Source organism: Salvelinus alpinus, chromosome 12 (genome assembly GCF_045679555.1).
Source record: "Salvelinus alpinus chromosome 12, SLU_Salpinus.1, whole genome shotgun sequence".
NCBI classification, from domain to species: Eukaryota; Metazoa; Chordata; class Actinopteri; order Salmoniformes; family Salmonidae; genus Salvelinus; species Salvelinus alpinus.
Genome location: NC_092097.1, coordinates 19,216,204 through 19,237,403, shown reverse-complemented (window position 1 = coordinate 19,237,403; position 21,200 = coordinate 19,216,204). Strand labels below are relative to the sequence as shown.

At 43.5% G+C, this 21,200-nt stretch overlaps 1 protein-coding gene across 7 annotated transcripts in view; it reads right to left on the bottom strand.

Moving 5' to 3' along the window:
* LOC139535652 (calcium-dependent secretion activator 1) overlaps positions 1–21,200 on the bottom strand; it is a 192,408-nt gene that overhangs the window by 42,233 nt on the left and 128,975 nt on the right. For 2 of the 7 annotated variants that reach the window (XM_071335273.1, XM_071335278.1), the window contains exons 12-21: positions 19,257–19,393; positions 18,961–19,148; positions 15,549–15,650; positions 15,106–15,169; positions 14,277–14,400; positions 9,931–9,999; positions 8,701–8,748; positions 6,159–6,265; positions 3,009–3,165; positions 1,016–1,157 (exon numbers count right to left, since the gene is read on the bottom strand). In XM_071335273.1, coding sequence (XP_071191374.1) covers positions 1,016–1,157; positions 3,009–3,165; positions 6,159–6,265; positions 8,701–8,748; positions 9,931–9,999; positions 14,277–14,400; positions 15,106–15,169; positions 15,549–15,650; positions 18,961–19,148; positions 19,257–19,393 — 1,138 coding nt within the window. The remainder of the gene's footprint in view (positions 1–1,015; positions 1,158–3,008; positions 3,166–6,158; positions 6,266–8,700; positions 8,749–9,930; positions 10,000–14,276; positions 14,401–15,105; positions 15,170–15,548; positions 15,651–18,960; positions 19,149–19,256; positions 19,394–21,200) is intronic. The other 5 variants (XM_071335275.1, XM_071335279.1, XM_071335277.1 and 2 more) reach the window with 3 other exon arrangements.

Sequence of the window (21,200 nt, the reverse complement as noted above, 5' to 3'; positions counted from 1 at the left end):
GGGAGGGCATAGTCACACCCACTTGGGAGCCAGGCCCAACCAATCAAAATTAGTTTTTAAGTCAAAATAGGGCTTTATTACAGACAGAAACACTCCTCAGTTTCATCAGCTGTCTGGATGGCTGGTCTCAGATGATCCCAAAGGTGAAGAAGCTCGGATGTGGAGGTCCTGGGCTTGCATGGCTACACGTGGTCTGAGGTTGTGAGGCCGGTTGGAAGTACTGCCAAATTCTTTAAAACGACGTTGGAGGTGGCTTATGCTAGAGAAATTGACATTACATTCTCTGGCAACAGCTCTGGTGGACATTCCTGCAGTCAGCATGGCAATTGCACGCTCCCTCAAAACTTGAGACATCGTTGGCATTGTGTGTGTGACATAACTGCACATTTTAGAGTGGCTTTTTAATGTCCCCAGCACAAGCTGCAGCTGTGTAATGATCATGCTGTTTAATCAGTTCTTGATATGCCATAACTGTCAGGTGGATGGATTATCTTGGCAAAGGAAAAATGCTCAATAACAGGGATGTAAACAAATTTGTGCACAAAATTTGAGAGAAATAAGCTTTTTGTGCGTATGGAACATTTCTGGGATCTTTTATTGTTGCTCATGATACATGGGACCTACACTTTACATGTTGTGTTTATATTTTGTTCAGTATACATCATTTATGTGGATATCAAACTATTTAATGTACAAATACATGGTACAAATGATCACCCCCAAAATATCTGAATATTTATTTTAACATGAACAGGAAACGCCTAAAATCATTGACAGTAATTCATGTTTGAAAAGATATTAACATCTACCTATATTGTATGTTGGGTAGTACCCAACATCCTTTATTGATTAATTGGCCTACATGAAGAAAGGTATGCTTAGGCTACTGCAGTTTGACTATTCTGGGTGCCAGTCAGTTTCTGCCATAGCCAACTTGAATGCAGAAACTGTGTAGCACCCAGGATATCGAATCATTACAATAGGGTGTTGATTCTAGATGATGAGGTGCCCTTACTTGACAGGCTCCCAGGACTCTCTCTCGAAGCCCCTGTGGATGGACTGGGCGATAGATGACTCCATGAGGTCCACATAACGCACCACAAGGGGGGCGTACAGGTCCTGCAGGTGTCTGTGGAACTGCCCGTTGCACAGGTTATCTGAGACAGGAAAGAGCATATATTAAGTAATTCATTAAATTGTAACACCAAAGGAACAATCATCAATATAACAGCCAAGGGAGAATGACTTCTCCTTCCTGTCTTCCTTGAAGTGATCGCTGTCTTGAAAGGACTGGTCTTATGAAAGCTATGCTGTGGAACCCTTGCTTTAAGCTTTTGAGTCTATCAGAAGGAAGCTAATAGTAGTCTCGCTCCTCGCTATCAGGTACCGTACTAGACTATTCTCTGTGTTGGATATCTGTTGCTATTAGTATTTTCAGACAAGGCATGATTCCTCTACATTCAACTGGTAAAAAGGCAACGCTAACACAGACCACGGGAGATAAAATGGAGGCCAGTGTGTGCTAATGCGATGGCTCACGGCTCCACACAGTGGGTCTGTATTTTATCCCTTTGAGCGCTCGCTCTCCCTCTCTCTGTGTGTGTGTGTGTGTGATTGTGTGTGTAGGCTATATGTGTGTGCTGCGTGTATAGAAGTCAAGGTCGATGATACACAGTAGGTGTGATGTTTATTTTGTTCCTTGATTGCCGCTCTCCAATTAGCCACTTGAGCGGCTGCTGTACACTTTGATGTATTTGTCCAGAAGTGATGATGCAGGGCTCGCCCCTCTCCCCAGCCACTTCTGTTTTAGACCTCATTAACTGCTTCAATGGCGTCTGACTTTTGGCGCCTGTCTGGTGCTAGGGCTATTTCCTGCCATATAAGCTAGCTGCTGTGGGGAGACAAAACAAATGACCTTCTGTGTAAAATGCCCCTGTGATATGGAATGGTAGTTGTGGGGATGTTGCACTGTGTGTGTAGTGTAGATTTTGACATTGTATACTCTGTCAGTGTGCTCCTGTAAACCACTGGAGGACCCTGAGGGACACGGATAGATGGATGCTATTTTGGTGACCATATCACTCATCACCGTGTGAGGTTTGCATGTTGAGTTATGCTGTCAAAGTCATGGGAATTACAATTACTAGTATTACATGGAATTAGTCCATGTGTGCTACATCAATTATACTGTATGTAAAGAGTGCACTATGAAATCCAACACATCATGTGTTGACATGCAGTGATCACTGGAGCCTTTTGGTATTATAAAAGTAAATTGGGGAAGAATACCATTAATTTCGCCCTTCTGTTTGGCTTGTATCCAGATGGTCTAGTAACTATGATCATTGCAATGTGAATAACCAATCGGCTATTTAAAAAAAAAAATGCCACTGTGAATGTGGCCAATTGTGCAGCAGTAGCAAGTGAGCATAACAAGCTGTTCCAGTCTAAGTCCATTAAGCCACTGCAGGTGAACAACAGACTGCATTACTTCCTTCCAGACTCCTGGCTGACAAGCTAAAAGGAGACATTCCCCAGGGACAATTAGCCCAGTGTAGGTTCACTTCACAAAGGCAGTGGTAAGTGTTTCTTTCTGGCTCACGCTTTCAGCACCCTGGACAGTGCTCCTACGGCAACTGCAGTTCATTAGGGAGATGACAGGGCCCACAGCAACCATTTCACTGTTAGTCTCTCAGCTCTTAGTGCGAGGCTCCCATAGCGCCCTATTGTACTCTCAGTTACCTTCATCCCTTTCATTATACTGAAGTCAAATGCAGAAAGGATCATGCTGTGGGAAAGTAACATTAGATCTCAACTCTAGGTTTTAGTTTCTCCAGTTTGCCAAGACCAACCACAATGAATATTCAATAAAAACCCAGTCCTATGTGACATGAATGTTCCACTCATGTTAAGTGTGTGCTGTATGGTTCTGGAGTGCTAAACGCTCTGCGTGTCTGTTCATAATGTAGCCCTAGTTCAGGACCTGGATCGGGGTTGGAGGCACTCACAGTCTGTCCTCAGGAAGTCGTTGAGGAGCTGGAAGAGAGGGAAGCTGTCCCAGCTGTCAGGGGGCTGCACCTCTAGAGCAGCGTCCATGTCCACCGCATACAGAGACAGGAAGGTCTCCGCGTGCTCCACCATCAGGTCAGACCACCACGCAAACGCCTAGAGACAGAGAGAGACAGAGCAAGAGAGAGAGTGTGAGTGATTGAGTGAGTGAGTGAGTGAGTGAGAGGGAGAAAGAGAGAGAGAGAGAGAGAGAGAGAGAGAGAGAGAGAGAGAGAGAGAGAGAGAGAGAGAGAGAGAGAGAGAGAGAGAGAGAGAGAGAGAGAGAGAGAGAGAGAGAGAGAGAGGGGAAAGAGAGATAGATTGAGTGAAGAATGAAAGAAAGAGGAGAGAGGAATACATAGACAAAGAGAACGGGATAGAAGGGGGAATGAACGAAAGAGGTAGAGGATAGAGAGAGAAGAAGAGGAATGGGAAGATAAAGGAAGTTTGAGAAAAACAAATAGAGGGTGAAAGAGGGGAAAAGGGAGGCAGGTAGAGAAACATACAAAGAGAGAGAGACAGAAACACAAATTGAGGATAAGATTATGCAAATATAATACAAGCACATCTCTAACTACAAGGCTCACAGCACTGTCATTCTCTAGAGGAAAAGGGAGAGAATGCTACTCCACCGATCTATATAAGGGCTCTTTTCTTCTCTCGTTTTCACAATAAGAGTCAAGTTGTCACCTCTGAGGCATCACACAGAGATCTCTGGGGTACACTTCACAGCTTTGAGCGCAGTGTTTCAGTTCTGCGCTTGAGCACGGCTAAACGTGCACTGTTCTGTTGGACCACAGAGAGAGACACAGAGAACTGCGTAGACACGGCTCCTTGACTAAGTCATTCACACAGAGCTGCTCTGAGCCTCCCCATAGGATAGATAGAATCAGTGGAGTGACAGAGTCTGGAACAGGCTGGTCTCATGCAGGTTAACACTCAGCTTCCCATGCTCCCCCTATCTCTTCCCATTGGAGGCCTTGGCCATCAGCCATTCACATCGTCACACCTCTGTGATGTGAATGTTCCGATGCACTCTGGCATGGGACGGTTGGCATGACAGCGCCAGCAGCAACCAGCAACAGGATCTCTGGGTCAAAATGGTGAGGCTCATAACCATAAATAAAAAATTCATTACAGGCCTCGAGGAGGATTCATCTACTAATGCTCCACATTGGATGCTGAATTGAGTAACAGTTAGGGTCAGTTTAATTTCTATTCTATTCAATTAATGGTCTTTATTGGACATGGCATACACTATACACAAACATTGTATTAGATGCGCCAATTGAGTTGAATAAAAATGGAATTGACTCAAACTGAATGAATGAGGTGACTGAGGGTCCTGAGTTGGAAAGTGGAAGATGTGTCTATTGCTGCTTCTGCTGGTCTACTGACAGTGTTAGTGTACATTTCTAATGGGGAAATTCACACAACAATGCACTTGAGAAATGCAAGAGGGGATAGAGTGGGTCACGTTGACCCTGACAAATGGCATGCTTTTTCCATTGAGAGTACTCAAGTCTACAATGGAGGAGGACCAGCTTGTTGGGTGGAGGTGACTGGATCACCTCTCTTACCTGTCACACAGCTTTCCTCAAACACACAGCACTAGAGAGCAGGTCTTTCCCTGACAGGATGGGACCAGAGTTGGCTGTGGCAGTTGGGTTGGACAGAGAAAACTGCACCAGACCAGACGGTGAGGGGGGCGATGTGGTGGTGGGGGAGGCTACTATTTCAGTAGGAGGGGTCTAAGTATGATAGACAGGGACACTGCCACAGTGCTTGTTGGGGTATGCCTTATCACCAAAGGCAACCCTTTGGGTTGCACAAGCACTTGCACAACTCTCTGGGACGGGCTGACAGCAACTATAAGGGAAGAAGTTGGGGTACAAGGCTATTACTAGACAAGGAAGATGGGAACAGTTAAGATCATCCCTGGGTATTGGGCATCTTCAGGACATGCACATAATATGGGAGGTGGGTGTGGCAGGGGTTAGGGGTCATGGCAGGTGGGGGGTGGCAAGGGTTAGAGGTCATGTTATCAGGATCTATCACATACCTCTTTGCCCTGTTCGGACATTCCCCGCAAACAAAACAAACAATGAGAGAACAGGAAGGGGTTAAGTCAGGTACACTTCTTCAAAGTTGGCGTCCTCGTGTTGACTTTTTCCTTCTAATGGTTATTTGACAGAAAATGTGCGATGATGACAGTGAAAGAAAGAAATGATCCAAAACAACAGAGACATTTTTTTTTTGTTTCAAAACATACTCAAGAGGTCAAGGTCTGTTAAAAAATATGCCAACATTCTATTTTGTGAATAAACATGATATACACGAGGAAAACCATGCACTAGGACTAGCCACATAATCAATAGACACATTTGGTGTTTAAAAATGGGTCACTGAGGTCTGTAAATTCTCTTCACGTTTCTGGAAAGAGTACAAATACAGTCATGTGCCACTAAAAAGTATGTGATACAACAACAGGATGATCGAGTCTGTGAATCATCATCCCACCCAACCTCCACTACACTACACACTGTACTACACTGCTCTACCAGACCCATGCAACTTCTGTGGGGGACACACTTGTTCACAGGAAAAGCAACTGTGACATCACAGGGAAAAACTTCATAGCTAGCGCCTAGGGTAGAATATGAGGTAATAGGGTTAATTAAAGCCCCGCTGGCTTTCACCTCCAGGTGGGCATGTATAGCAAACAAAGTAACCCAATCAGAAGTCCCCCAGTCAAAGAAAACAGAGATAGGAATACTGTACCGACTGATTTCCAGTACTTGTGACTGTAGCCTGTTAAACACAGAGTCAGACACAGAATAAATGCCCCGTGGTTCTCTGTAGTTAATAATTCTCTGCTCTGGTAATAACTGACTTTTGATTTTCCCTGGTCACGTTGCACAGTGTTTTATAGGAATATATTAGACATAATGTGTGTGTGTGTGCGTGTGTGTGTGGGAGAGAGCGAGAGAGAGTGAGAGACAGACAGACAGACAGACAGACAGACAGACAGACAGACAGACAGACAGACAGACAGACAGACAGACAGACAGACAGACAGACAGAGGAGAGAGTGTGTGTAATGTACTCACCTCTGCATGGTGCTCCTCATTCTGTTGGAGGACCTCGATGACCAATTCGGCCAGGCGGATGGTGTCCTCCAGCTTTTTGGCTGGGGTGACTAAGCGCCCTACATTCTCTGAAGCACAAAGGTCACAGGTCAATATGGAGGGAGATACATGGCTGTAAAACCTCCCCACAACGTCTGATCAACGTTATGGTAATGGTGTGCTATTGTGTAAGCCTCAGAGGGCAACACTGTAATAACACCATCAAGAACAACGCAGGTACAATGAGTCAAATGAAAACAGGGAAAACAACACATGTTCCACAGTTACCATGCAGAATGTGCAGAACGTCGTGCAGCACTCATGTTCTTTTCTTCATGTTTAACATGTGACATGCAAAACTACTCTCACTGTAGTCTGGTACTTTCCCCAGCTGAGTAGGATTGCTGTGACAACCAGGATAAATATAACCACTAAGAAGTGTAGAGTGCAAGTATTTGCATTATTACAATAATTGTTTTCACATCAAATCCATCTTGAAGAACAAAAAAACACAATTAAAGTCTGGTGTTCACATACTACTACTACTAATGGATACCAACTCCGTCTACAGCAATCATGTAACAAAACACAACCAACGGACGAAACCCAACCAGCTCAACTGACCAATGAGGTTGTGATGATACTACACATAAATGTCAGGCTTTTGAAATAAATAAAATAATAAGTAATACGGTGAAGAGAAGGTATATGTGTGAGAGAGAGTCAGCAGAGGTAACTGGAAGACTGGGTAGTAGCCTATACAGTACCATACATATTTGGTTCCTCGTTCAGACTTCAGGGCATCTCAGGCAGGGTCAAAGATATTTCGATATGGCTGACTTACCCATTTCTTAACGAATCAGTCAGACAGACTCTCAAAACAACACCGACTTACTTGACTCATTTCCCATTTCTCAGTCTGTTTACAGTCCCAGTAAAATGGAGAGATTAATGTGACAATGTGGACTTTTACACTGGAAGAAGTCCTCTCCTCACTGCTTCTGCTCTTTGTCCGGCATACACATCTGTCATTGTGCTAGTCAGTATTCTGTAGTAGCAGGGGTTTAATTGGCAGTGTACAGAGGTACAGTTCTGTGACGCACACACACTGGCATAGCACTTTAAGCCCAGTGGTGTCCGTGGACTGAACTGTGGACAGAGGATTGCCTCTTTGACTGAGTTTTGAAATGACGGCCTAGTCACCAGTATGGATGGAGGGTTTAAAAGAATGCCCTCAAACAAAAAGGCAACTTCTTCCCTTAGTCAATGAAGGGGCAGGGGGGCTGGAGTGATACAGGTGAGGTGAGGGACAAGGGCACAAATCTAGATCTTCTATAACAGAAACTCAGTATTGCCACATTCTACAGTATAAGGGATGTCTGCTGTTTTAGACCTGGGAAACCAGGTGTGAGCTCTGTCTATTCAGTGGAATTGAAACAATGTGTCACCCAGAGTGACACCACACTCTTAGAAAAAAGGGTTCTAAAAGGGTTATTCCGCTGTCTCCATAGGAGAATAGTTTTTGGTTCCAGGAAGAACCCTCTGTGGAAAGGATTTTACATGGAACCCAAAAAGGTTCTACCAGGAACCAAAAAGGGATCTTCAAAGGCTTCATCTATGGGGACAGCCGAAGAACCCTTTAAGGTTCTAGATAGCACCTTTTCTTCTAAGAGTGCAGCAGGATCGCAACCCTGAAACAGTCTGAAGTGACATTAATACTTATGATGACTACAGTATGTGCTATTATCATCTATGATCTCATCTTAGTTCACGTATTTATTTCCAATGTATCAACATTTCCATTGATATAAAAACATGGTCATCAATGAACAATAGCAGTCAGAATATCCAAACCGTCTCATCACTTATGGTCAAATTTTGCAACCATCAATACCAAACCATGACAGGTTTGTATTCAAAACTATTGCATTTTAGTACATTGGAGATATTTATAGTTCATGCACTTTCTGCAGAGGAAGTAATACTTCAATTGTACAACAGCATACATTCCAAAGCATGTAATAACTGCTTTAACTTACATGTACTTGCAATAAAGCAGTGCTAACTCTGCAGGTTTCAATCACACAAGTGTGATACTCAATGGCAATGGTCTGAATGGTCTTAAAATTGCTCCCTCCATTTTCCCTCTTCCTCCCTTCCTCACTTCTTTTTCTTCCTGGAAGAAATCTAGTGCAGTAAGGCCACATTATAGGAAAGAGGAAGAATTTTAAAAGAATTCAGAGGATGTCCATTGGTGGAGCCACCACAGATGAGCGGTCTTAACAGGAGGGTTAGAGAGAGGACTTGACAGTTAAGGTTACCACAATCACCCACTGGGGAGGGCTGCATCTCCATCACTGGAATGCAGTGCAGGTACAGGGGAAACTACAGGGCAGGGGTGTGGTGACATAACGCTGTCACAACGTTCCTGTAACATTCCCAGGCCGTGCCTCAGGAAGGCTGTGAGATGTTATGTTGCTATGGCTCTAGCCGGGTTAGGATATGCTCATATATATGATGTCACCTGGATCCTGATCCTGATGATCTTTCTTATCTTTCTGAGTTTTCTCCGCTAAGTGAGAGTAGGAGTGAGGGGGAGCAGAGAATGAAAGAGAAGGAGAGACAAAGGACGGTGGGAGGGAGAGAAAGAGAGAGAGAAAGAAGAGAGGATAGTCAGTACTGAAAGCATAAGAGCAGGATAGAGTGGAAGTCTGGAAAACAGGTGGTTGAGCAACATCTTTTACCCTCTGATGTTAACCAGTACTCAGACATGGACACACATATATCTTTATACAGTAAAACATATACAGACGGAGGTCCAAACAAAACCCAAACCCCCAAAAAGAAAACACACCCTTCAGGACATACAGTAAAAAGCTGTAATAAAAAAGAAAACACACCCTTCAGGACATACAGTAAAAAGCTGTAATAATAAAGAAAACACACCCTTCAGGACATACAGCAAAAAACTGTAATAATAAAGAAAACACGCCCTTCAGGACATACAGTAAAAAGCTGTAATAATAAAGAAAACACACCCTTCAGGACATACAGCAAAAAACTGTAATAATAAAGAAAACACACCCTTCAGGACATACAGCAAAAAGCTGTAATAATAAAGAAAAGACATGGCAATATATAAATGTTTCTATTGGAAAACGTGTAGAGATGTGTCGACATATGTCCTCCTTACGTTGCCACTTCCTGTTCCTGTTGTCTTACCCCTCTGGTCCCAAGTGTGAACTGATACAAAGGGAAAGTCATGATAATGTTCTCTATGGTACTGTAGCTGTATGGTGTTCAACGGGACTGAGGGGGTTTACACAGAAGCAAAGTAAAAATGCATTCAAGTCACAGACAGGCATGGGAACAGAAAGAGGAGCTGCCAGATACAGTAGATAAGATATCTCATGGTCTTCACAGATAGATGGAGCCTTGGTCCTGCTCTGCTAGGAACTAACAGACAGATAGGCTGACAGACAGAGACCCTGGGTCTGGATCCCTCACAGGTAGCTTTCACAGACAGAAGCAACAGATCAAAAAGCCAAAGGACTTGAGAGAAGCAAGAGAGAGAGAAAGAGTGAGAGAGAGAGAGAAAGAGAGAGATTGGTTCAGGGGCGGCAGGGAATGGTAGTAGTGGAGGGGTGGGTGACGTGCAAAAGAGGAGATGTTGAAAACTGAAAAACATGGTAGAGGAGAGGGGAGGAGAAGTAAGGGGTGGAGGAGGGTGTGGCAGGATGAGGAAGGTACTCACGAATGGTTAAATCCATCACTTGAGACGCCAAGCAGAAGACAGGATGCTCATACATTTCTCTCTTTTTCCCTACAAGAGAGGATCGGGGCATGCAAAAGGCTGGGGTCAAAGAAGGAGAGGTCAGAGTTCAGAGGGTAGCTGCATGTGGAGGTTAGGGGTCCCCACAGCGTCCTCTGTGGATGTGGTGGTGGTGGTGGTTGAGGAGGCCCGTGGAGACAGAAAGAGAGGCATCGATTTGACAGAAGTGTCGAATGTGGAGGAGACTGGGTGTGTGGACAAAAGGAGTGGGGTCTGGGGGTCGCCTTTGTACACACTTTTATTTAACCATTCTTCATGCCAAATGGTATTAAGGAGTGAGACTTTTCTATCAAGTTGGAGATCTTCCCAGTCAAGGCAACGAACAAGCAAATGTTTATGAGGAGCAGAATTAAGGATTTTTTTGCAGTTTTTCCACTCCAAGATACTGAGGGTATCTTCGTCACCCTCAGCTTTTTTTAATAGTCACTAGGTCTGTTACGGTGACCGTATTACCGCCACAATGGCAGTCAGGAGTCATGACCGCAGTCATGTCGTTTAGTCGCAGTAACTAGGCTTCTCCAAGCTCTGACGCTGCTGATGGTCATTAGAAGCCTACCAAACTTGCTAACTGCCTGGTACTCAGCACTCTATTGTCCCTGAAATCACTCTGACATCTGACATTCAAAAATAAAAAAAAATAAAATAATGAGAGCCCATGAGCTCATGTTGCGCAATTTTTTTTGATGGCCTCTTAAAAAGAGGAGGATCCCATCAGCTTTCTATAGCCTACTATATTTACTTCTCAACTTTTCTAATATTAAGCACATTGCTTCACTTTTCAACAGGAGAATAGCCTACCTGGCTGGCATGAAAATGAACCACGGGAAAAGCGTCCTCCATTAGCTATTTAAGCGCATAGATGACATGTATTTTTTCCCCTGCCCCTGACAATGGTCCATTCTAAACCAAAACTAATTTCACACATATATTATGTAGTATATGTAAAGACAAGATTAAAGACAAGATTAAATAAAAAAATTGTCTGATGGGAGACAATATTAGCCTTTCACTTGTGAATTATATATTATCACTTGTGAATGATGCCCCCCGTGTGCAATAAGGCAAGAAACAGCGCATGCCTTTTATTTTCGACTTTTTCAAATCATAGTCTCATGTAGCCTAGCTCACACGTCTATATGTTGATAAGGTTTATATCACAACTAAAGTGGCCAAATAACTTCTTAAAATTAAGCACATTAATCAGCTTTACAGCCAGTGTAGAGCCTAACTGGCATACATAAGCAGCGAGTGAGTTTCTAGTTTGGGGAAGATCATTTTCACCATAAAAATACACCTTTATAATAAAGCATTACAAGCATAATTGCCTTTGTGGTCACTTTTGATAATGACCTTTTCCCGCTAATTGATAGCATTTTGTAACATTCGCGCATATAGCCTACTGCCTTGTGCACTTTGCTGCGTTTATAATGTGAAGAAATAGCCTAATAGTATATCTACATCTTAAGCTAAATGTTGTATCTGTTGTATCAGCCTCATTGCTTTTAAACTTTTTTTTGATACGAGTTGTTGTATTAATTTGGGATCTATCGCGTCCCAGAGTATATTTGGAATATTTATTTCTCGCACAGAAGGACAAGTTGACCAATAGAATAGGTCAACTTTTGTACTACGGGGATAGTAGATTGACATAGGCTAGTGCTTTTGCTGTTCGTTAGGCCTACTCATCTTGTTGGCTGACGAAAAGTAAATCTAACATCTTTAATGTACACTTTGGAATTCGATAAGAAGGACGCACTCATTTGCGTCCTAGATGTGTCTGTCTTCACTTGTAGCCTACTTCGAAGCTGAGATGCCTGTGAGAAGGACCCGATCACATGACAGGCATTGGCTGATAAGAATTTAGATATCTGAGAGAGCTATGTGAGTGAGAGGTGCTTCGGAGCATGGCGATTGGCAGACGGGAAAAGGAAATTCAAATTATCATAGGCATGGATTTTGTTAGGTGGCATTACAGTCACACAAGGGGGATGCCGTCAGGAAATTTGTCCTGGTGAGATTATTATCAGGTGCTTGCCAAATTGTGAACCAGAGACTGATGAAGTGAGTGCAGCCTGCTTAAGAAACAAAGCAGAGCGACTTTTTTCAAATCAACATTGGAGTTGCATCATGCAGCCTTAGAATGTTTTAAAAATCAAAACATATAGTCCAACGTTTGTATCACAACTAAAGTTGCATAAATAATTCTAAATTAGTCATATAGGAGGATCTATTTCTTTATTAACCACTCAACACAGAATAGCTAGCTGCATGTGTGGACTCCTTCAGAAATCATTTGGATAAAATATCCTTTCTATTTTATTCAGCTATGTTCAATTGTATTCTTCATAATATAAAATAATATAAAATAATGCTACAAAATTCTAAGTAAATCCTGTCTGCTAAATGGACTATGTAGCCCACAGCCATATGGAATAGCCAGATCAGGACCTACATGTAACATAAGGACAACTCAGAGGATGCCATTTTGTTCTTCTGAAATAGACTACATTTTCTTCATCTCGTGTTTCTTTAGACCTGTCTAAAATAAATAATGAATTTATTGTGATGTGTAGGCTATATTAAATGGATTTATTAGACTTTTTAAAATGCAGATGTTCCAAAGGTCTGCATCAGTGGCTTGTAGGTGTGTTTATGCTAATTAACGGTCAATTACCATGAGACCGGCAGTTGTTTGCTTGACAATCACCGGCTGACAAAATGTCATGACCGCCACAGCCCTAATAGTCACTGACTGGAATAGAGAATAGCTTAATTTGAGAATGGAGGATTCGATAGTAAAACAGTATAGTTGAGTGTAGTCCAAGCTACACATACCTATACACAGATTTGTTTTGTAAACGTATCCGTGGAACATGTTGCCAGTTCTGGATGCCTAGTAAAGAAAACTTGGGACATGCAACAGACAGATACTGGGTAGCTGCAGAGGGCAATCCCAGCATGCCTTGTGCATTAGCCTTCCTGACTTGTGTTCATACTACAAGGAGCTTGGAGAGAAGCAGCAAAGCCAATAAACAAGGAGGAGGAAAGCAGAGAGGGGGAGGAGGCGGTGAATAGAAGATGATGATTATTTCAAAACAAAGGAGAGGATAGGAAAGGGGTAGGAGAGAAAACAAGAACAATTGTTGCTTCAGAGCATCACCCCACCTTGAAGCCACGGCGGTGTGAGAAAGGAGAGGGACAGTGGGTTGACTGGGCCAGAGAGAAGCTGAGGCACACAGGAGTCAGAATAAAGATGGCAGATTCACAGGGAGTTGAATGCATTTTTACTTACTGTACACATCTCTAACATGCACATTTATTTAGGGATCTACATCAATATAAAGGACACCTGTAAATGAAAAGAGGGTTTCAACTTTATTAGCACATCTTAATGTAACAGCAGCCACAGGACCGGAAGCCGAGGTATTTTCACTGCAGCTGGGGACAGAACAGTTATATTAATACCATATGAAGACAAAATCTTTGCTTTGAGTTCACTTATTTCCATTCATTGATTGTATTTGAATGTTTGACTTTTTTTTCTTCTTAAATGCTGCTGTTATCTCCATATCAAATCCTTTCTGGGTAACAATTAAGTTCCTTACTGACATAGTTTTCCATTAAAATTGTTAAAAAGAAACACAAATAGCTTTTTCAGCAAAAAAACTATTTCTCAAGGATGAATTTTGCTATCACTGTCTATGAGTGGTCTGAGTGGGGAGGGGGAAACTGAAAACTAGCTGTTATTGGCAGAGAGGTTTGGAACTCTGTTATTGGTACAGTATATTAATTAATTTACTGCCTGGCCGAAACTCTACCACGCAAAACCTGCTGATTAGAAGGTCCTGTGTAGATTGTATTTTCAACCAGCTACTATCAGGAAATAACACTGATCACATTTATGTCACACTTTTACAGTGTTAGTTTCATCAGCTAACCCCACAACTGTAGTTTGTTAGCACCCATTGACCTGCAGGGGGCAATGTGGTAAAGCACCAGAGGGCATGATGTCTGTAGCATGTATATCACTGTGTAACAATAATGTGTGATAATCCCTGTAGATAGCAATACTATTGTGGTAACAATGCTAGAGGGGAGACATAAATGACGACAGAACATTGTACAGTACAGTAAAGTACTGTGTGTGAAATAATACTCTATGGGTATAGCTAGTATGCTGTGTGATGCTGCATTGTGTAATTGAACTGTGTGTGTGTGTGTGCGTTTGTGTGCGCATCTGTCAGTGTTTATTTGAGGTGGTCATCTACCTTCTACTTTGGCGTATTCTGAGAGGCGCTGGTAGTTGATCAAGGCTGCCTGCTCCAGACATTTACGGATGACTGTCTTCACCTCCTCCTGGGGCACAGGAGTCACAATATCCTTCATCAGCACCTGGAACAGAACATGAGTGTCACGACTCCCACCGAAGGTGGCTCCCCTGCCTGTTCGGGCGGTGCTCGGCGGTCGTCGTCGCCGGTCTACTAGCCGCCACCGATCCCTTTTTCCTTTTCTGTTAGTTTAGTCTTATTAGTTGCAACTGTTCCTTTTTGTTTTTAGATTTTTGGTCTATTTAAGCCTGTTAGGCCCGCATAGGTTTGTGCGGGATTATTTGTGTTCTCTGTCGGTTGTGGATGTGTTTTTTCATTGTTCTTCGGATCGTTTGCCCTGTGTTTGGGCTGGTCAGTGTTTATGCGCCCTGTATTTGGTGTGACCGTTTTGTGCCGGAGAAATAAATCTACAAATCACTGAACCCTCTGCTCTCTGTGCCTGACTCCTACCCACCACTCCTAGTATCCGTGACAAGGAGACATTAGAGAAAAAATACTATCCTTTTTGGGGCGGTACCACAAAAAAGAAAAGCATGGGAGTGTGCATGTTGACCCTTCACTTGTAGAGAACAGGAGACAAACATCTGTTTACCACACTCAGGTAGCCTATATTATATACAACATATAGAAACCAAATACACATCGATCCATAAGACCTGGTCAATTAAAATGTGGATGGAACATTTAAAATATTTTGTATATTTAGTTTAGGAAGGTGTGTGTCCATAGTTAATAAGGTAAGGTTAGAAGAGGATGCATAATAACCTACCCTCTCAAGCAGGGACAGAGTGGCTTTCAGGGCCCCCTCCGGTCGACCAAATGGAAAACAGTACCTGTGAAAGAAATCCAGTTTCATTTCTGTAGGGTTTATTATGAAGGTTTTCCTTCATCATAAGACCATTCTTCATGCTCAAGGATTTCTAACAATTTATAAATGACTACCCACTGTGCACAGACGTCTATTCAAGGTCTATTCCGCGTTGGTTTAACGCAATTTAATTGAAATGACGTGAAAATAATGTTGATTCAACCAGTTTGTACCCAGCGGGCAGCTAGTTCTTGAGATCAGAATGTAAGTACAATTTTGCAGAGCACAGTGATTGATACATGATTGACATCTGTCACAATCTATAATCTGTGGTCTGATAAGTCCCATAGCCGTGTCTGTGCCAGGGTCAGTTATAGATTTAGATATAGTATTACAGTACACACCTGAAGTGTGTGATCTGGTTCTCCAGCAGAACACGCAGCCTCTCTTTGATATCCTCAAAGCGCTCCTTCTCCTCCACAGTGACTGTTCCTATCCCGTCAGGCCTGAGGGATATACAGTACCATAGAGTTTATATGGTTGGAGCATGGGGCAGGAAACACCAAGGTTGTGGGTTTCATTCCCACATGGTCCACATAAAGTACAATGAATATACAGTATGTGTTAACTGGGATATCCCTTAGGACATATTATATTAGTATCATCGTAATATCCCAATTCAGAGTAGACAGTATGGCCACCACTGACACAGTGATCACAGGGGTCACACAAGGGTCAACATGGTCACTGGAGTTATAACTGCGAATTTCAGCTAACTAAGTACACGTGTAGTGGCTAGCTATATGTCCACAGCAGAGCCTACAGTACGAAGAGTTTCTGTGGTGTATTCCACAGGTAAGAGCCAGCCATCTGTCTGGAACAGTGGGGCCACCGATATCTGAGGATGGTTACAGACGGGGGGTTATAACTGCACCCCCCCCCCAAGCTGTTGCCCCCATCTTGTCTGACAGGAGTATCCCTCACCCCTCCCCTCCTTTCTCAGTGTCCTTCACTGAGATTACATCCTGGGCCTGGTGACGTGGAGCATGTCACGTCTCCTGCTCCTCAAGCCGCTGTCACGGCGACCAGCGCCTCCTCTGTCACATGCACTCTGCTCAATTTCCCCCGTCCTCAGCCACGTCACTAACTATAAGGAGCCAGGCCCCTCAACCACACTCTCTTCCCTCTGTTTGTGTGTGTGTGTGTGTGTGTGTGTGTGTGTGTGTGTGTGTGTGTGTGTGTGTGTGTGTGTGTGTGTGTGTGTGTGTGTGTGCGTGCGTGTGTGTGTATGTTTCAGGCTATGATTGTCAGTGTTTGTGTTTTTGTGTTCATCTGAGGCATGTCGATAAAAAGCCTTTAATAAGATGTGGTGTTTGTATAATCTCTGCATCTGACGGTCCGTCAAACAGAAATCAACTATTTGATCATTTCACACTAATTATGCCTAGCCTCATTTTCTGCTCCTCCACAGCTTTCATAATGTTTTCATAACCTCACGCCCCTGTCCTCTATTATAATGGCTACATGGAAATGAGAAGTCATTTGTAACAGAGCGATCAGAGAAACTAATAACAGAACACCGGAAGCACGCCATATCAGAGGTCTGTGCTTCCTCTAGTTCAAGAAGCTACAGTACGTGACTGGAGTTGAATTACAGCCAATTCACAAATTGACTAGTACATCACATTTTAAAAGACAAATACCATATTTAACCTGTATTTAACATTCAAACACCACATTTCCAAATCATTACCTAAACTTACTGGAGGTGGAATGAAATCCACTCCAACCTTTAAACAGACAATTTATTCTCAATTTACTCTCAGGCTACTGTACTCTCTATAATAATCAGTTCATGCCCTGTGGCCATCAGGCTATTACGTTGTGGGTGGATGAGGGGAGTGAGGTTTTTTTTGGCCAAAGATGGGTTTCTCTCATGGGCTGTCATGGTCATGGGGACTGTAGGCGGACTGGCTGTAGCTGTGGCCTGAGCTCGGACAGTGGCAGGAGACACTCGCCCGTCACCCATGACAACCTGTCATCCTGTCATTCCTGACCTCCAGGCACACCGGCCGGCTGGAGAGCCCACTACAGTACACTACACCTCCCTCCCTCCCTTTATTTTCTGTCTCCATATTTCTCTCTCTCTCCCTCAATTCCTGACCCTCTCTCTTTACGTCCTCTCCCCCACTCTCTTTTTCTCCCATTTTCCTTTTTTCTCTCTCCACCCCCCACTCCTTTCCTCCAGTCTTGGAGCTACTCCCGTCTTCCTGTCCAGCCTGATCATAACAGGACTCAAACAGACAGCCCACCTCAGCTTCATCACTGTCTGTCATAGGATGAGGGTAGAGGGAGGGGTGGAAATCAAATCAAGTCAAATCAAGCATTATTTATGCAGCAAATATCCGACATAGAATGCAAGTGCTTCACAGGAAAAAAACGAATAAAAAAGCGGAACTATTTACTACACAACAAACATCAAATTAAAAACGAAAGAATGCCAAAAACTGAACGACTATAAAGTACCCCAAGGAAAAGCAAAGCTAAAAAGATGCGGAGGGGTAGATGGGGTAGGAGGATTGTCAGACTGGGGCAGACTGGCAGACAGCCGCCGTGACCTTTGCACCTCACACTGTAGTGACACTCGCTTGTTTATATTGACTCGAGATCCAGCCATGATTACGACAGATTCGGTCTCCATACAGAAGTGTGAGCACATGTACACAAACACCCTATGTACACAAACACCCTTTGTACATAGGTACAAACGTACGTACGTATGCACGTACAGTACACAAAACACACATTTTATTATGCAAAAAAAATACATGTAAATACCCAATAAGTATTTCAATATTTCAACTCCAGTATTCATAGGTACAAACGTACGTACGTATGCACGTACAGTACACACAAACACACATTTTATTATGCAAAAAGAATACATGTAAATACCCAATAAGTATTTCAATATTTCAACTCCAGTATTCACTCTTGTTAAAATCAAAAAGTCAAGTGACTGAGGTCGGGTGGGAGGGAGAGAGTCACAGTGGATCTATCAGGGAGGAAGCACCACAGACTCTTACCTTCTGGGCCAAGAGACAGCCTGGGACTTGGAGTCCTTTTTTTTCCTAAACTCCTTGATTTTGAGTTCCCTCTTAGAGGGTGTGGGGGGCTCTGGGGTGGGGGGGTAAAGGTAACTCTGAAGCTCTGCCTCGGTTACAGGCCAGTTTAGCAACTCAGACAGTCTCTGACTACAGGTTGCATGAGAAAGAGGCAGGGGTGATGTTAAGAGATCAAGCATCAGAAAAAAAGAAAGAAGAACATTAATAAAGCAAACCTAAATCATAACAGACTATGAAAATCAATGAATTGAGAACAGACAACAAAGAAAGAAGAAAAATAAAATAATAAACACAAATCCCAACTGGACATGAGAAACTTAAAAGCATAAGTGACTGAAACAAGTGATTGGAAAAATAATATTAGAGAAAGCTTTGACTGAGGCAAAAAAACAACAAGCACAGTATGAGGTGGCTTGGTGAAGTATACCAGTACAGACAATTGTATGCAGATCTAGGGTGGAATATACATTCTGTTACTGTCTTCTCCGAATGAGATTGATTTGATGAAGAAGGTTGGTGGTGGAGTGGGTTCTCTGAGTGGGGAGGATTGGGTTTACTTTCATATGCATAACAGAGAGAGTGAGAGAGACAGAGACAGACAGACAGACACAGAGAGAGACAGAGAGACAGAAAGAGAGAGAGAGAGATGGGGGGTGGCGTAGAAGGGGGGCTGTAAGTCAGTACTCTGTACCTGTTGCCATGGACGTGTGAGGCACAGAAGGCAAAGCTGTAGTGCAGCAGGGTGGGGTCGATCATAGCCCCGTTCTCTGCCCTCTCCAGCAGGTCACCCAGGTAACACAGGTGTCTGTGACACCCCCGCACACCATTACGAGCACAGTACTCATCCATGACAAACACCTGGCCTGGACTGAACCAACCCTACAAAATAGACATACGAGGGAAGTTAGAATAGATCAAAATTGATAGAATGTAGGATCACAATGTAAAAGAATGAGGGAACCACTGGACTGGTAACCCTTTCCTCACCAAACAGGAGTAGGAGTCATTGAGTCTGTGGTCCAGGGTGAGGCGCTGCACCATCTCAAACAGAGAGGAGTGGTCAAAGCTGCAGGGGTTGGCTGAGATGAACTCATCCATGCCATGTTTCTGTGCCCGGTCCGCGTCTGTGTCCGTCCACCCCGGAGAGAGAGAGAGAGCCAGCACACACGAAGGGAGAGACAGGATCCACAGGAGTTAGACACAGCAGAGGATGGGAATGGCTATCGGAGTGAGAGGGTAAGAGAGCGTCACTCGCACAGTGTGAGGGCCCTATTCTATCAAAACTGCTAAGAAGGTTTACGGGTATACATTTTTCTTGCACTGGAAGATTGTGGGTTGGGGCTCATCTAATGAGTAATCAATGGCGTATGGGTGAAACTATACGGACACCCTCCCACCGGGCAGGAACATTTTTCAATTTGTTCTGAGCCTGCACACCAGGTTAACGGTTTACATTGAATAGGGCTCTCGTACAGTATGCTTCATCTGGGGGTGGGTGGTCTGGTCAATGGAGAGGATCAGTGTGGGGTTCATAGTCAACTAGCAGGTGGAAAGGGCTCTGGGCCAGAGGGAGGGTCAGGAGGATTGGATGTGAGTTGCAGCATAACCAATGCAGAAGGGTCATTCCTGTGGTCATGCATGACTGATTCTGTTCTGTCTGTCTGTCTCATTATTACAATGTTGGTCCAGTTCTCTCTTGATACGTATCAAAGTTACTTTATGTGGGGTCTTTCTCCCTACACAACAGTGTATGACTGTTGAAATCTCAGGTCCCCCCACATGTGATCCATCGGCCTGAGCATATACACCGAACAAAAATATAAACTCAACATGCAGTTGGGCCCAAGTTTCATTAGCTGAAATCAAAAGTTCCCTGAAATTTTACATATGCACAAAAAGCTTATTTCTCGAAAATGTTGGGCACAAATTTGTTTACATCCCTGTTAGTGAGCATTTATACTTTGCCAAGTAATCCATCCGCCTGACAGGTGTGGCATATGAAGAAGCTGATTAAACAGCATGAACATTACACAGGTGCACCTTGTGCTGGAGACAATAAAAGGCCACTCTAAAATGTGCAGTTTTGTCACACAACACAATCCCACAGATGTCTCAAGTTTTGAGGGAGTGTGCAATTGGCATGCTGACTGCAGGAATGTCCACCAGAGCTGTTGCCAGAGAATTTAATGTTAATTTATCTACCATAAGCCACCTCCAATGTCATTTTAGAGAATTTGGCAGTACTTCCAACCGGCCTCACAACCGCAGACCACATGTATGGCGTTGTGTGGGCGAGCAGTTTGCTGATGACAACGATGTGAACAGAGTGCCCCATGATGGCGGTGGAGTTATGGTATGGGCAGGCATAAGCTACGGACAACGAACAAAATTGCATTTTATCAATGGCAATTTTAATACTCAGTGATACCGTGACGAGATCCTGAGGCCCATTGACGTGCCATTCATCCACCACCATCACCACCTCATGTTACAGCATGATAATGCACGGCCCCATGTCACAGTTCTTCCATGGCCTGCATACTCACCCGCCATGTCTCCCATTGAGCATGTTTGGGATGCTCTGGATTGACGTGCACAACAGCATGTTCCAGTTCCCGCCAATATCCAGCAACTTCCCACAGCCATTGAAGAGGCGTGGGACAACATTCCACAGGCCACAATCAACAGCCTGATCAACTCTATGCAAAGGAGATGTGTCGCGCTGCATGAGGCAAATAGTGGTCACACCAGATACTGACTGGTTTTCTGATCCACACCCCCATCTTTTTTTTAAGGTATCTGTGACCAACAGATGCATTTGTATTCCCAGCCATGTTAAATCCATAGATTAAGGCCTAATGGATTTATTTCAATTGAATGATTTCCTTATATGAACTGTAACTCAGTAAAATCTTTTAAATGTACATTTTT